The sequence below is a fragment of the Corvus kubaryi genome, unplaced genomic scaffold (genome assembly GCF_017639235.1).
Source record: "Corvus kubaryi isolate FWS band 111438036 unplaced genomic scaffold, C.kubaryi_AGA036_p1.0 66, whole genome shotgun sequence".
NCBI classification, from domain to species: domain Eukaryota; kingdom Metazoa; phylum Chordata; class Aves; order Passeriformes; family Corvidae; genus Corvus; species Corvus kubaryi.
The window spans coordinates 14,186,062-14,198,916 of record NW_024582054.1 but is presented as its reverse complement, the minus strand read 5'-3'; the positions used below and the strand labels follow the sequence as shown (position 1 = coordinate 14,198,916).

Genomic DNA, 12,855 nt, shown 5'->3' with positions numbered 1-12,855 from the left:
CTCACCTCAGCTCTCTAGAGCTGTCACATTTGGTTTAGGTGCAATTCAAACATCTCATGACCAGTTCAAGATTTGTGCTGGTAGAAATTAAGGAGCCCCCATTATCAACACCAGCACAATAATACAGGTCTTGGCCTGCACCTGATAGTTCTATGACTAAAAACTTCTCCTTTGGTGTGGGGGATATTGAAACCTGAGGCCTTAAATGCAGGAACAAGCAACTTCCTTTTCGTTTTACTTCCTTGGGAATGGCACAGTTGGGGGAACAAGTTTCCTTTGAGTATCACCTCTTCACCAGTAACACCTGATGTGTAGAAGGCAGATATTTCCTCATCAGGCTGACTAAAGGAGAGAGAAGTCCTACAACCTACAACAACTGACTAGAATGGGCCTGGTTTCTCTCGGATGAAAATTCTATTACTTCAGCTCCTCTGCCTGTTGAGCCCATAAGCAAAGCTTACATCAATGACAGATCAGATGGGGCCAAGCCCAGCACAATCTTGGAACATGAGGTCACCACAAGCCTTATACCCTTCTGTGGGGAATCCCAACAGTGCTGGGTGCTGAGCAAGATTCTGCCAGGAACATCAGACAGAGCTTATGTTCTTGGCAGGAGTCAGTTCTATATATACGTAGATATAGACACAGCATTGCTATGTTTATCCTCAAAAGAGGATTCAGAATCTTCCCTGCCACAGCAGCAAATGTCCTTGCCACAATTAGACATCAGAACAAACCCCAAAGCCATTGAATAAGCCATAATTTCTCTCAGAAACTAAACTAAGGAAGCAACAAGAAACATTTTCTATACCTTTGGACATTTTTCACAGAAACCATAATGCTGCTTCTTGTGTAGGAGATGTAGTCTTCCTACACAGATATACATGATCATGCTTTCTTTTTGCACTTTCTGCAATTAGACAGTTTTGCTACCCACATCCAAGGGGAGGATCATGCTTTGAAACATCTGATTAAGACCCTACTTGGTGTTTTTCTATAGAATCTCCTCCAGCACATCTCTTTTTTCCAAGAAACAGAGTCACGCATCAGAACATACTCTGTTCTGCAGCCATACTCAACAACATGCAGTGAAATGTTTCAGTAATTTGTAACTCTCAAACTACCTCCTAATCTTGCTCTCAGAAGGTGATGACCTTGAGCAAAGATTATTACCAGAGGTAAAATTCGAGAAAACGAGATAAAACAAGAAAACTAATTTTATGGAGAGACAGCGCTGAGATATTCCTATCCAACCCTTCTTGGATAATTTAACGTATGTTTATAACCACTTCTTGGCAAATGCAAAGAATGAGAAGAAAAAATTTAGAATTCAGTAGCAGGCATCCTGCATTAAGGCAAAGAGGCATTTTAGAAGCCTGAGCTGACAGCGAACAGCTTACACCATCAGATTAAAGAACAGCAATGGAAACTATAGGTCATGCTTTACACTGATCCAGAAGGTCAGGCATTTAGGTAAACTGTCAGACTTTGCAATAGTCTCCCTTCTGCGCCAACAAGATGCCAAGGCAGCCCACAGTTAGACAAAAATCCAGGCCCCTTTTCTAGGGTCTTCTTATCTCCTCACACTCATAACGTGCATCCTCCATAGTTTAACTCATATTAGCTTCAAGTCAAAACTAGAGGCAATATGCAGAAAGCTCTCACCTCAAGTTTCCATGCTTTTGAAGAATCTGAAGCAAGTTAAACTGAGATTCTGAGTCTGGTTTTTGCAGAAACAGCTCTGCTCCATCTCCAGTTTTCTTGTCAGGTTTTTTTGGTAACCTCTCCTTACAAGTAGTTTTCACTGAGTCAGAGAGCTTTGGCTTGTTTTTCACCTGGGTGTCCGAAAGAGAGCAAACACTTCTATCTACCTCTTCATCTTCATCTCCATCCATCTCCTCTTCCTCCTCACCTTCCATGTCTGACTTGAGGGACAGCTTTGTTGGTTCTGATGTGCCTGTAGTAGAGGAGAAATCACTTATGCTAGTTAAGAAAAAAAAAAGTGGAGAGGACTGTTCTACTATTTATACCCTTTGGTTTACCCCTAAACTCTTCTCTGCTAGAAGGACAGAACACCACCATTTTAGAATAGCATCTTAAGCATGACTGTTCTATATATTATTCTTTCTGCTTGTGCATCAAACAGTTTTGAGAAGCCCATTTTCCCAATACTACAGTATACAGACCAAGATTCTTGTTTTAACCTTACAAATGAAAAAAGAATGCCCACACAAAATCAGAAGCAAAGACATTTTCCTATATTTTATGCTGATTCTTACATATATATAGTGACATATATACACCCATACTTGATATATATACACACACATTTTTGTATGTTGTGAGTCAAATACAGCTACAAAATCTAAACTTCCACATGTGCCAATAAAGATCATACACCTTAACATAGCAGCAAAAAACCATCTTATAACATACAAGCTCTCCTATTGCAGTCAGTATCACACAGCTATTAGAAAGAGTTTAGATAAAGGCTCCAGGAACAGTCACTTGTGGGGATCATTCACCTTTGTACCATTTTAAGTTTCCAACATCAGTCTGGAGAAAGATTTCTCTTCCCAACATCTTAGAGTCACAGCTGTCTAGGAGAAACAATCTGAAAGGTCCTATCTTTCTCTGAAAAGCTGAAGAATTACAGAGGCACACATACTGTTGAATTCTTTACCCAAAATGCAATCACGAGCTCATCTCCAAGCAAACACTGATTACCTTTAATCATATACGTGGGGGTGTGGAAAGGTGAGAATGAAATTCAAGGCACTAAACAAACAAGAAGCTCAGAAATGGAATGAAGTGAAAACTATTAACATTTGAAACCAGAACAACTCCATTCACACAACTCCATTTCAAACAAAAGAGTCCTTTGCTTGCTTGTTTTTGACTAGCTGCTCATCTAAAACTCTAGCCATGCATACCTGATGATCTTTTCTGTGCTGCTCTAGCCTTGCCATGACATCGACGACGCTTCCGTAACTCCAGTGAAACAAGCTTTCTCTCATAAAAGAGAGCATGAGAGTCCACAGCTTCCATCCTCATATCTGGCCTTCCATTAAGACCTGCTCTGGGAAGCACAGTACAGAGATACCCCTCAGTCTCCCTTTGTCCTTCTCTCCCTGATGATACAAGAGACCTTAGTAGATCAAATTTCTTCAAGAAACATTCTTCCTGATACAGGAAGAAATATTTACCATCAGTCTAACTCTGCTCTACTTAAGCCTATAAATGTTTGAAGAGAGTCTTACATGTACTTCACAGAACATCATCTCTCAAAGCCCCAAGACACACTCACCTAGTGTCACACTTTCATGACTGAGCAGCATCTGCCCATCATGCAACAGCTCAGGGCACAATTAATAGAGGAAATTGCAAGAGTACAAAACAACGAAGGGGAATGGAAAGAGAGCACATGGACACCAATCCAGTTGTCCGAACCATTTATGTAGATAGCTTGTTCTTCACTGAGCGGATATAAGAATCTTAACATAATAAAAGTGGAAAATGTCAAACTTGCTCCAAGTTCTACTTAAGGGATGAGGAGCCCTGCCAGATTCCTTAAGGGAAACATACAAAAGTAACAACTTTCTGCCAGTGCACAAAGATCCAGAAAAGTGCTCTCTATGATATGTGGAAACAAGCACAGAAAATTCTTATTGTTTCATTTATCTTTTTAGATCTAACAAAGTGAATATATGAGCGTATGAAGTCCAAAACCCTCATGCATTACAAGATCTTTTGAGAGAGCTGAATGATGATGCTTATTCCATGGCAGGAATACCAAAGTGAGAAGCCTATGAGGAGAAATTTTAAGGTCCAATGAAAACATGAGCTCTTCACATGTGGGTATATTCTTTTCTCACTGTATTTATGTTTCTAAAATTATTTTCATGGATTTAAGGTAGAAAAGGTGTTGACTCACAACTTGGAAGATGAAGCTGTGGAAATCTAAATTTAGAATAAATCCTACAAAGCACAAATTATTAAATTAAGAAGCTATTTACCGGGATCTCCCAGTGATGAATTCTCTTTTCATCTTGCCCCTACAAAGAGAAAAAGGTCACAAATTACCCTCCATACTGGATCAGCCTTGATTAAAAAGCCTCCATAGTCTTTCACAATATTTACAGAATTACTTGTGGGTTCTATCTGAAAGCAGAAAAAAAAAGGGCTCCAAAAGAGGAGACTTGAGCAGCTGTACTACAATTGATGCTTGCATTTGTCTGGTTTAAGCTGGAGAAGGCATCATTTAGAACTACTCTTTAGACACATCCCTAAACGTACACAGAGAAAAAAATTGTACAGCACTGATGCAGGAAGAGCTTCTGTAAATACTGTCTCTCAGCCACCTTGTCTTTACTTGGAAGTTACTTCATAGTGGATCTCAAATTTGCACAAGAACTGTTGAGAAGGAAGGGCATTAAACATACAGTGAAAGACAACTGCACACAACTCCCAGTGGAAGCTCAGCTAGTGGCATGAACTGTCATTTCCACCCAACCACAACCCAGAAAAAGAATCATCAAATCATGACTGCAGATAGGGATACTAAAACACTGGAGAAGTCAATTTCAGGGCTTACTTTACATGAAGACAAGCTTTAATGTGGTTTGAAATTTGAAACAATAGGTAAGCCAGGACCACCTAAAATCCCTTCATAGAGAAACTTAAGTGTTTGAAGTTTTTTCATGTCTATAGTAATACTAGTACTCCGATGATTCCCATGTCTTTTGAGTATTGTCCTTTTTGCCCTTGGTTTCAGAAGAGCAACATAAATCTATGAACAACGGTCATTGGCACACTAGGGAAGAGATGCACAATTATGACCACCCATATAAATCCCAGGCTTGTGTTTATAACATTGGATAAGTGAGGAATCAATCCTTTTTGTACAGTTCATGCCCTTTACCTCTCTCCCAAACAGAAAAGCTCTCTACCTGTCCTTAAACAGACGTGTAGCCAGCATGTAGTTCATTGATGTCTTGTGCTCTAGAAAAGATCTAGGGGAAAAAAAAAACCAAAAAAAACCAAACAGGATTATCAAAACAGAGCTAAACACAATGAAAGGTAGCATAATACAGAAATAAATGATCTCTAAAAGACCATCCCAGAAGTGGATTCAGACAACATGCTGTACCACAACAGAAAAGACGAAAGGAGGAGAGCTATCATTTCTCAGCTGAAGCTCCTGGTGATGTAAGAGGTGGAGAAAACATTACAGACTGGAAAAACAAACTGAGGGAAGTGTAATACAGTATCACTTTCAGAATGAGTGAGTCCTATATGGTGTTTATGGCCTAATGACAAGGTTACACAGTATGCAGCTTGAGGACATAAAAGTAGTTAGCAAAAATCTGAAAGGAAGACACTTTTATTCTAACAGAAAAGCAATACCAGAAATAATGTCCACCAGCTTTCCACGGGGTGCAGCTATGCAAAGCAGCAGCTGATAAAAACAAGGGATCAGAAAAAAGAATTTTCAACACTAAAATAAACTCTGCCAAAACTTTCAATATATCTTCTTGAATGCCAGGATGGCTGATCTACAGATACCTTACACAGAATATCCCTCAACACAGAGCATCAGTGCCATCCCATCTGATTTTTATTCTCACCCATAAAGGTCCCATGTTAGTGGGGTGGGGAATATCCGGACAAAGCCTCCTCTCCGTTCATTTTCCTCTTTCACTCGCCGAAGAACTTTGATCTGATTTAAAAAAAAAAAAAAAAAGAAAATAGCCAGCAAAATAGATAACAACGAAAAATGAACCTTACAAAAATCTCTGAGTTTCAGAAAACAAGACTATTCAATCCTGCAAATGGACTGGGTACATATGCTATCCTTAAGGAATTTTGTCTTGCATTTAAATTCTGAAGGAGGCTATCACTGCTTCAAGCACATGCCTGCCTGGCATGATTGAAGGCAAGGGCAATACCAGCAGTAAAACTCAAATTCGGTTTCAAAAATCATACTTCTTCTGTCACGTTTTTCATATACATGCACTTGCTCTTTGTTGAGCAAATAAACCCCACATACTGCATGAAAGCCAAGGTAAATTAAAGCTATTTAATAGCCTACTTACCTCCTCCATGGTGAGGCCTAGCACAGAGCTGCTATGCCTTCCTGTTGCTTTTTCCCTGCCTAAGGGCATCGAGCTTTTAACTTCAGCATCACTGGCAGACAGAGGACGGGGACGCTGTAGAGAAGGTGTGAATCCAGATTTTTTTTTTTCCCCTCTCAATTTTCATATTAAAAAAAGTTACATTCAAATTCCAGGACCACATTCCCAGCAGGATCTACACTCCAGAGCACTACAGCCAGAATTCACAATTCCACACTCCAGCTGTTTAAGAGTCCACACCCCAGACTGGACTAAGTGTGAGTATTCAGATTCTTAGATTTTAGCACAGCAGGCACAATTCAGGGATCAGTGCCAGTATTTACACCCCTGGCCCCTTCCAGAAAAACAGGAGACATACCAAAAGCAGCAAAGTCAGGATGTCATACAGAAAAGTCCTCACCCAAGGGGCACTAGAGTCAGCATTCACAGGACCCAAATACACTTGGATTCACACATCAATGGTACCAGAACCATGATTCTGTGTTATAGCTGTGTTGCTACACTAGAACAACAGAACTCTAATTCCCTGGCAAGATAAATGTTGCAGGGAAAAGTTCACCACCTGTTATTCTTTTGTTACTATACTGCTGGATGTCAGCTTGCTACTTCTTGCACTTAACAGACACATCCTGCAGATGTACACAGATACATCATGCAAATTTGCATAAATATGCAATTTTTTTAAAAATAAGACAAGCGAAAACTTGCGGACAGTGTCACTAAGCTTATTTTTAACCTGATGGACAGTCCTGGCCAATTCTAACAAAAGGACAGGAATTCAAAATGCCATCAAATCATCAGGATTATAAAATTTTTAAATCCAAGCAAGACAGAAATCTTTGAACTTGTTCCCAAGTACATTTAAGCTGGTCTTAGGCTCAGTTTAGATAAACTACCTCTGTAAAAACAGCACTAAAAGAGTCTACTGAGAAGGTCTCAAGCATTTCTACTAAATTCAAAGTTTCTTTTAGCTCTATACTGAGCAAAGAATGCACAGAGAGCCTTAATCTAGAAAGAAGAGAAAAACATGACAGAAACCTTAAGGTGGAAAAGTCCAGGGGAATATCCCATACTGCTCAGATACAAAAAAAATCCATGGCAAGATCAGGATGCATCTTTATTTGAAAAGACTATTGGAATTGAATTCCATTCTCTCCGTTTCATTAGAAATGGCAAGTGGCTATTCAGAATCTGTAGATGAAGCAACAGCAAAAGCAACAGGCATTGCACTAGAATAGGTTATACTGCAGTGATTGGCACAGAAAAATCCAAAGATAAAACAGACATAGCAGGTACCAGCTGAAATATTTTGTTAAGCCTAACTAAAACTGATTGAAAAGAGAAGAGAAAATGAGACAATCTGGATGAGAAGGCAGGAGACACAAAGATTTGCAGAAGAAATAAAAATGCCAGCAATGAAACAGGTTTGCTTGATGCTGTAGCTGGCATTAAGTTGAAAGGCTTTTAGTCTTTCTTTCTAAGCCTTCTTCTATTTCAAAGCCACAGCTCAAAAACTTTGCTTAACAGCTTTCTCTAAAATCTCCTGATCGGCAACCTTCTCTTAAAAACCATTTCCTGTCACTACCATAACAATCCATCATCATGTGAGAATTGCTGCTCAAAGAGAATATTACAGGAAATTCTTCATCCTATTAAATGATTTGCTTTACTAAGAAAACACTTCAATGAAATCGTCTCCATTGTCTCAATACAACGGAGATGATTTTACTGATTACAAGCAGAAAACATATGTCTACATATTGGCCGCTCTGACTCCTCCCTGTGAACAAAACTACATTGCTGTCAAAATGCTAGAGAAAACTCTGTCTTTGCTGGACTTCCTGCACAGTTTTTTCCACGTTTCACTACAGAACACCCTCTGGCTGTAGCACAGAAATGTCTTCAACTTCACAAATATCTTGTTTCCTCTTTGACCCAGCTTATCTATAAAAGTATGGATAAATCCAACCACTCTGGTATATCTTCAAATTCTGCAAGTATCCCTGGTTCCCAAATAATTATCCTAATTTAATAAGCACTGACAGCAGTTGGCACAAAGATCCTTCCTATTCTCTACAAAACCTCATTTTTCAGTAAGGCTCTTTCCTTGGAGCCTCAGCTGAACTTACAGAGAATGACACATGCAGCAGTGAATAGACTGAATTAGGTTCTCAAGATGATTCCATCTGTCCTACCTTCCCTTCCTGATGGGAAACCTCATTAAAAAAAAAAAAAAAAATCCCATTACATTTGTGCAGGAAGCCTAGCAGCAAAATAATGCCTAGCATGTCCCCACATGGCCAGGTGCTCAAAATTGTAAACTAACATTGATTTGTCTACATGGCCTGCAAGAAGAGTGACAAATATAACATTTAGAAAGGTAGATCAGTCTCGCTTTAGCTAACAATAGTCCCATATTTTTCCATTAACTTTAATAAATCCTTCTTTTCTCTGCATCTATTTTCATATTTTCAGTTCATTCTCAAATTTTTGTGGCGTCCTTCAGAGGACTGTCTGACAGAAAATGATTACTTCTTTTGTACGGCCACCTGAATTTTGCCTGCATAGATTCTCCTGTGCCTACCTTATCATCCAGACTTGTAGTCTTAAAAACTTTGAGAGATTTGATCCAGCTGACCTTGATTCTCAGCACACTTCACCTACTTTTTTTTTTAAGCTGCTAGAAGTGATGTAGATATTTTTTCAACATTTGCTTTTGCCACATGGAAACATATGCTGGTGCCATCTCCTGTTTTCATGGTGACGTCCCCCACACCCCCCCCAGCCCTTGCCCCAGGCTACTCTAACTGTAAAATATATTTGGGGACTAATTATGCCGAAAACATTGCGCACAGTAACATTTGAAACTGTGGCCCTTATACAGGTGATGAGAGCTCAAGGGTACTTACCAATCTGCCGTTTGCTGTTTGTGACTGTGCAGACACCGGACGCTGCAAGAGACACACAAAGAGAATAAAAATCTTGTGTTCTCCAAGACACTATGATCCCTGCCTGAGTTGTTGAGGACTGGTAAGTACCCTAAACAAAACAGTATAAGCAAAGGGTGGCGAGGCACTGGAAGAGGTTGGTCAGAGAAGTTGTGGATGCCCCAACCCTGGAACTGTTCAAAGACAGCTGGATGGGGCTTGGAACAATCTGGTCTAATGGAAGGTGTCCCTGTCCATTGCAGTGGGGTAGGAGCCTGATCATCTTTAAGGTCCCTTCCAATCCAAACTATTCTATGATTCTGTGATAACTGAAGTCCAGAGACAAAGCTAACCACCTGTTTCATCTCAGTTCAGATCCTCCTCATATCCTGCACAAATGTACCCTGTCCCCATTCCAAACACAGCACTCATTTTAACCTCAGATGTGCTCAACTGTGCAAAATGCATCAGGACATATGGTTTTCAAAAGCACACTGAACTCAACTGTGATGACCAAAATTCATATTTTTGTAAGATAAGAGCCACCCATATAAAAATATTTAATAGCTATGCATCAAGGAGAAACCGGTCCTGTCAAGTAAAATTGTTCACAGAACAGAGGGGGGAGGAAAAAGTAAAAATCCCAAAATTTTGCAAGTAATTTAATTTAAATATCTCAACAACATTCCAGTTCTTGTGGAGAAACAAGATACTATTTAACATTTTAAAACAGGTGTAAAAACATCAGAATGTGAAGAAGTACCCTGTTGTGGCAATCTGTTTACCCATTTCTTTTTCCTATCCCACACTGTTCCCCCCCCCCTCCTTTGCCCTAGCCCCGGCTACTCCCTTGGGCTCTCCCTATCGGTTCCTGTACCCCAACTCCGCCCATGTACCGCCCCTGAGCCCCTGACAAAACCCCCTGCGCCAGCATCGCAAGGTCTCTCTGCCTCTGAGGGTCACCAGGACAAGATGTGATTAAAAGTCTTCTTAAACCCTCATGGGAGACCCTTCTCTGCCTCCTTTGCCATCACTGGTTGTAGCGCTGACAGCTGCCAGAGCAAAACTGCGGGAGGGCGATAATGGTCACACTGCCCTAAGCAGCTCCGCTGAGCTCTCAGGGAAAGCTGCAGCTTGCTGAACTAAATCTAGCACTACAACACCCTGTATTACTTATCTGGTATCAGGCCTACAAGCAAAACCAGTTTAAGGACAGGGGCAGGTTCAAAGGAAAACAATCATCATTGGAGCTTAGATTTTTCTTGCTTTCAGTGGTATTCAGGCTGTCTTCCTCCTCTCCAACACCCAAGAGGCGCAAATGGTGTAAGAAAGGATTTTCAGGAGACGTATCTATAATTTCTAGCTGTACTACTGGCAAGTTCTTCTCCACAGCTGGTCCACTCAAAACAGATCAAGGTCCCTTCATTGCTTATGATTAACTGAAAGAGCTCCAACCCAAATCAATAAAAAGTTACAAAGGAAGCAGCTAAATTGTCCATTTCCCTAGAGGGAGAAACGCTCAAAGAGTCAAACCAAAGAAACTGCACCCAAAATTTGCAGTCCAGTCTGGTGAAAATCAGAAAAAAGAGTAACCATCTCAAGATAGTTATTCAAGAGAGCTCTCAAGAGCACTGATACCAACAGCTCCTTTCCAAGCAGCAACTTTTACAATAATTAACGACAGCCTATGCAAATGATCAAAACTTAAGACATTATGAAGAAGGTAGAAAAAAAAAGAGATTACATATACCCTTTGCAACAGAGAATTGGAACATATATCAAAGATCCAAAAATCTGAGATGAAATGTATTCAGCAAAGAACAAAACATTCTGGGACCATGGAAAAGATCTAAATGCCTGTTTAGCCATGGGATTTCCACTTAGGTACTTAAGAAAAACATGTTGTAAAACTTTGTCACTGGGTTACAAACCTGTTCCTGTTAAACACAGGTTAGGGGGACCACCCTAATCCCATCTCATAACCAATGCTCTGTCATACGAATCTTTGCACTTTTCAACTGGCCAACCTTACATCTCTTTGTGGGTATTTTTTAAGCAAAATAAAGTTTAAAGCCTCCTTCAAATTCAGTGCTTTACAACACCATAATTTTCTGAGACTGTCTTGTATAATTTTTTTCGGATAAAAGGTGTCAAGGATCAGATCAGGATCTGATCATATCACTCTAAGAAAGAAGGGTACTTTTTTTGGAATGGTTCCTAATTTATCTCATGTACCTTTTGTCTACTACAAAGAGCACCTATACAGTCAGAGGGATCTGTATTTAAAGCACTATCTATTATATTTGTCTTAGAAGTTTCAGACTCAGACATGCATCCTAAAGATATTCAAATCCCATCCTACCAGCTATTCTTCACCTCTCTCATGGTGACTAAAGACTCTGAGTTTTACAAGAGACAAAATATTGCAATTTCTGTGAGATTTCCCTGTACCAAAATGGATAGTGTCTTGGTACACTGTCACTGAATAAAAATGACTTGTCATTTCCTAACTGAACTTGAGCTACACAGCCATGTTGCATGTCCATCACGGCACCATCAGCTGCATAGCTATCAGAGAACACTGTTCACCTATTCACCTAAGGAGAAATGTGTTGAAAGTCCACGTGACATAACAGATCTCCCTGCCTTTTGTGAATGCTCCATTTCCACAGATATTTATGGAATCCATTTCATAGACAAAAGAGATAGAGAACAACTGCCCTTCAGCATTACAGTGCTGAGAAAGCACTACCTCAACAGAAAAGGCAATGGGTAGTCGCAGCAAGCCACATGAGGCCTCAGTCCAATGATCCATGGGAGATTCCAAAAGAGAATGGGAAAGAAGCCTTAAACTTCAAATGCAAGAAGCTTGTCACCTAGAAGTAGGTCTTGGAGACATTCATAAAGCTCTAGGGTTCTGGAAGCTTATCGTCCACAACAAAATCAAAGTGGCTGAACAGCACAGAACTCAGACGTATCCCCTGAGTCTCTGAGAACCATAGAATGGTTTGGGTTGGAAAATCCTTAAAGGTCATCTAGATCCAACTCCCCTGCCATGGGCAGGGAACCTTCCACTAAACCAGGGTGCTCAAAGCTCCATCCAGCCTGGTCTTGAACACCTCCTGGGATACAGAGTCCACAAACTCTTTGGGCAACACGTTTCAGCGCCTCATCACCCCACACAGTTAAAAATTTCACCTTTCATATTTATGCTAGAAATCCAGATAATCTCGCTCACTGCTTCTCTCACCTATGAGTCAAATTCAGTGAGAATGACTTCCTGCTATGCTCCTCAGCCAGGCCTTGTAAAACTCGCTTACCTGCAGCTTCTGGTACGGATTTCTTCGGACAGTTTCAGATGAATGATAAATGGCCCGGTTTGACCGCTGGCCTGGATCCTGGCATACGAAGCCTATGGGCACCAAGAGCCACAAGAGAACTTTAAGACAGACAAACACTGAAATAATAATCTAGCATTCCTGTTCACAATCTTAGTCTATACATTACCTTCTTGTCCCTGCCCAAGGACCAATAAGGATGCTTTTCTTTTTTATACATTGCTTTGTTTAATCCTAAACTAAATGTAATCCTAAAACGTAATCCTAAAATGTAATTGCATTACATTTTTTGAATAAAAACTGTACCTTGCTTCAAGACCATAAATAAATGGGTTACTGAATAGCAGCACAGAGATAGACTTGGTTTCTTAAACAGCTGAGCAGGCTACCTGATGACAATTCTACTTCTTTCCATATTGGGGCAAACTGCATCAAGCAACTGAACTGAGATGCAAG

General features: G+C 40.2%; 1 protein-coding gene across 12 annotated transcripts in view; it reads right to left on the bottom strand.

Annotated features, from left to right (window-relative positions):
* Positions 1 to 12,855, bottom strand: part of TTLL5 (tubulin tyrosine ligase like 5) — a 127,038-nt gene that overhangs the window by 81,023 nt on the left and 33,160 nt on the right. For 11 of the 12 annotated variants that reach the window (XR_006019430.1, XM_042047997.1, XM_042048007.1 and 8 more), the window contains 8 exons: positions 12,382 to 12,473; positions 9,044 to 9,085; positions 6,096 to 6,209; positions 5,628 to 5,719; positions 4,950 to 5,012; positions 4,017 to 4,055; positions 2,934 to 3,079; positions 1,666 to 1,957 (listed from right to left, as the gene is read on the bottom strand). Coding sequence is in view for 11 of the 12 variants with exons in the window: in XM_042047997.1 (XP_041903931.1) it covers positions 1,666 to 1,957; positions 2,934 to 3,079; positions 4,017 to 4,055; positions 4,950 to 5,012; positions 5,628 to 5,719; positions 6,096 to 6,209; positions 9,044 to 9,085; positions 12,382 to 12,473 (880 nt within the window). In the remaining variant the exon portion in view is untranslated. The remainder of the gene's footprint in view (positions 1 to 1,665; positions 1,958 to 2,933; positions 3,080 to 4,016; positions 4,056 to 4,949; positions 5,013 to 5,627; positions 5,720 to 6,095; positions 6,210 to 9,043; positions 9,086 to 12,381; positions 12,474 to 12,855) is intronic. The other variant, XM_042048001.1, reaches the window with a different exon arrangement.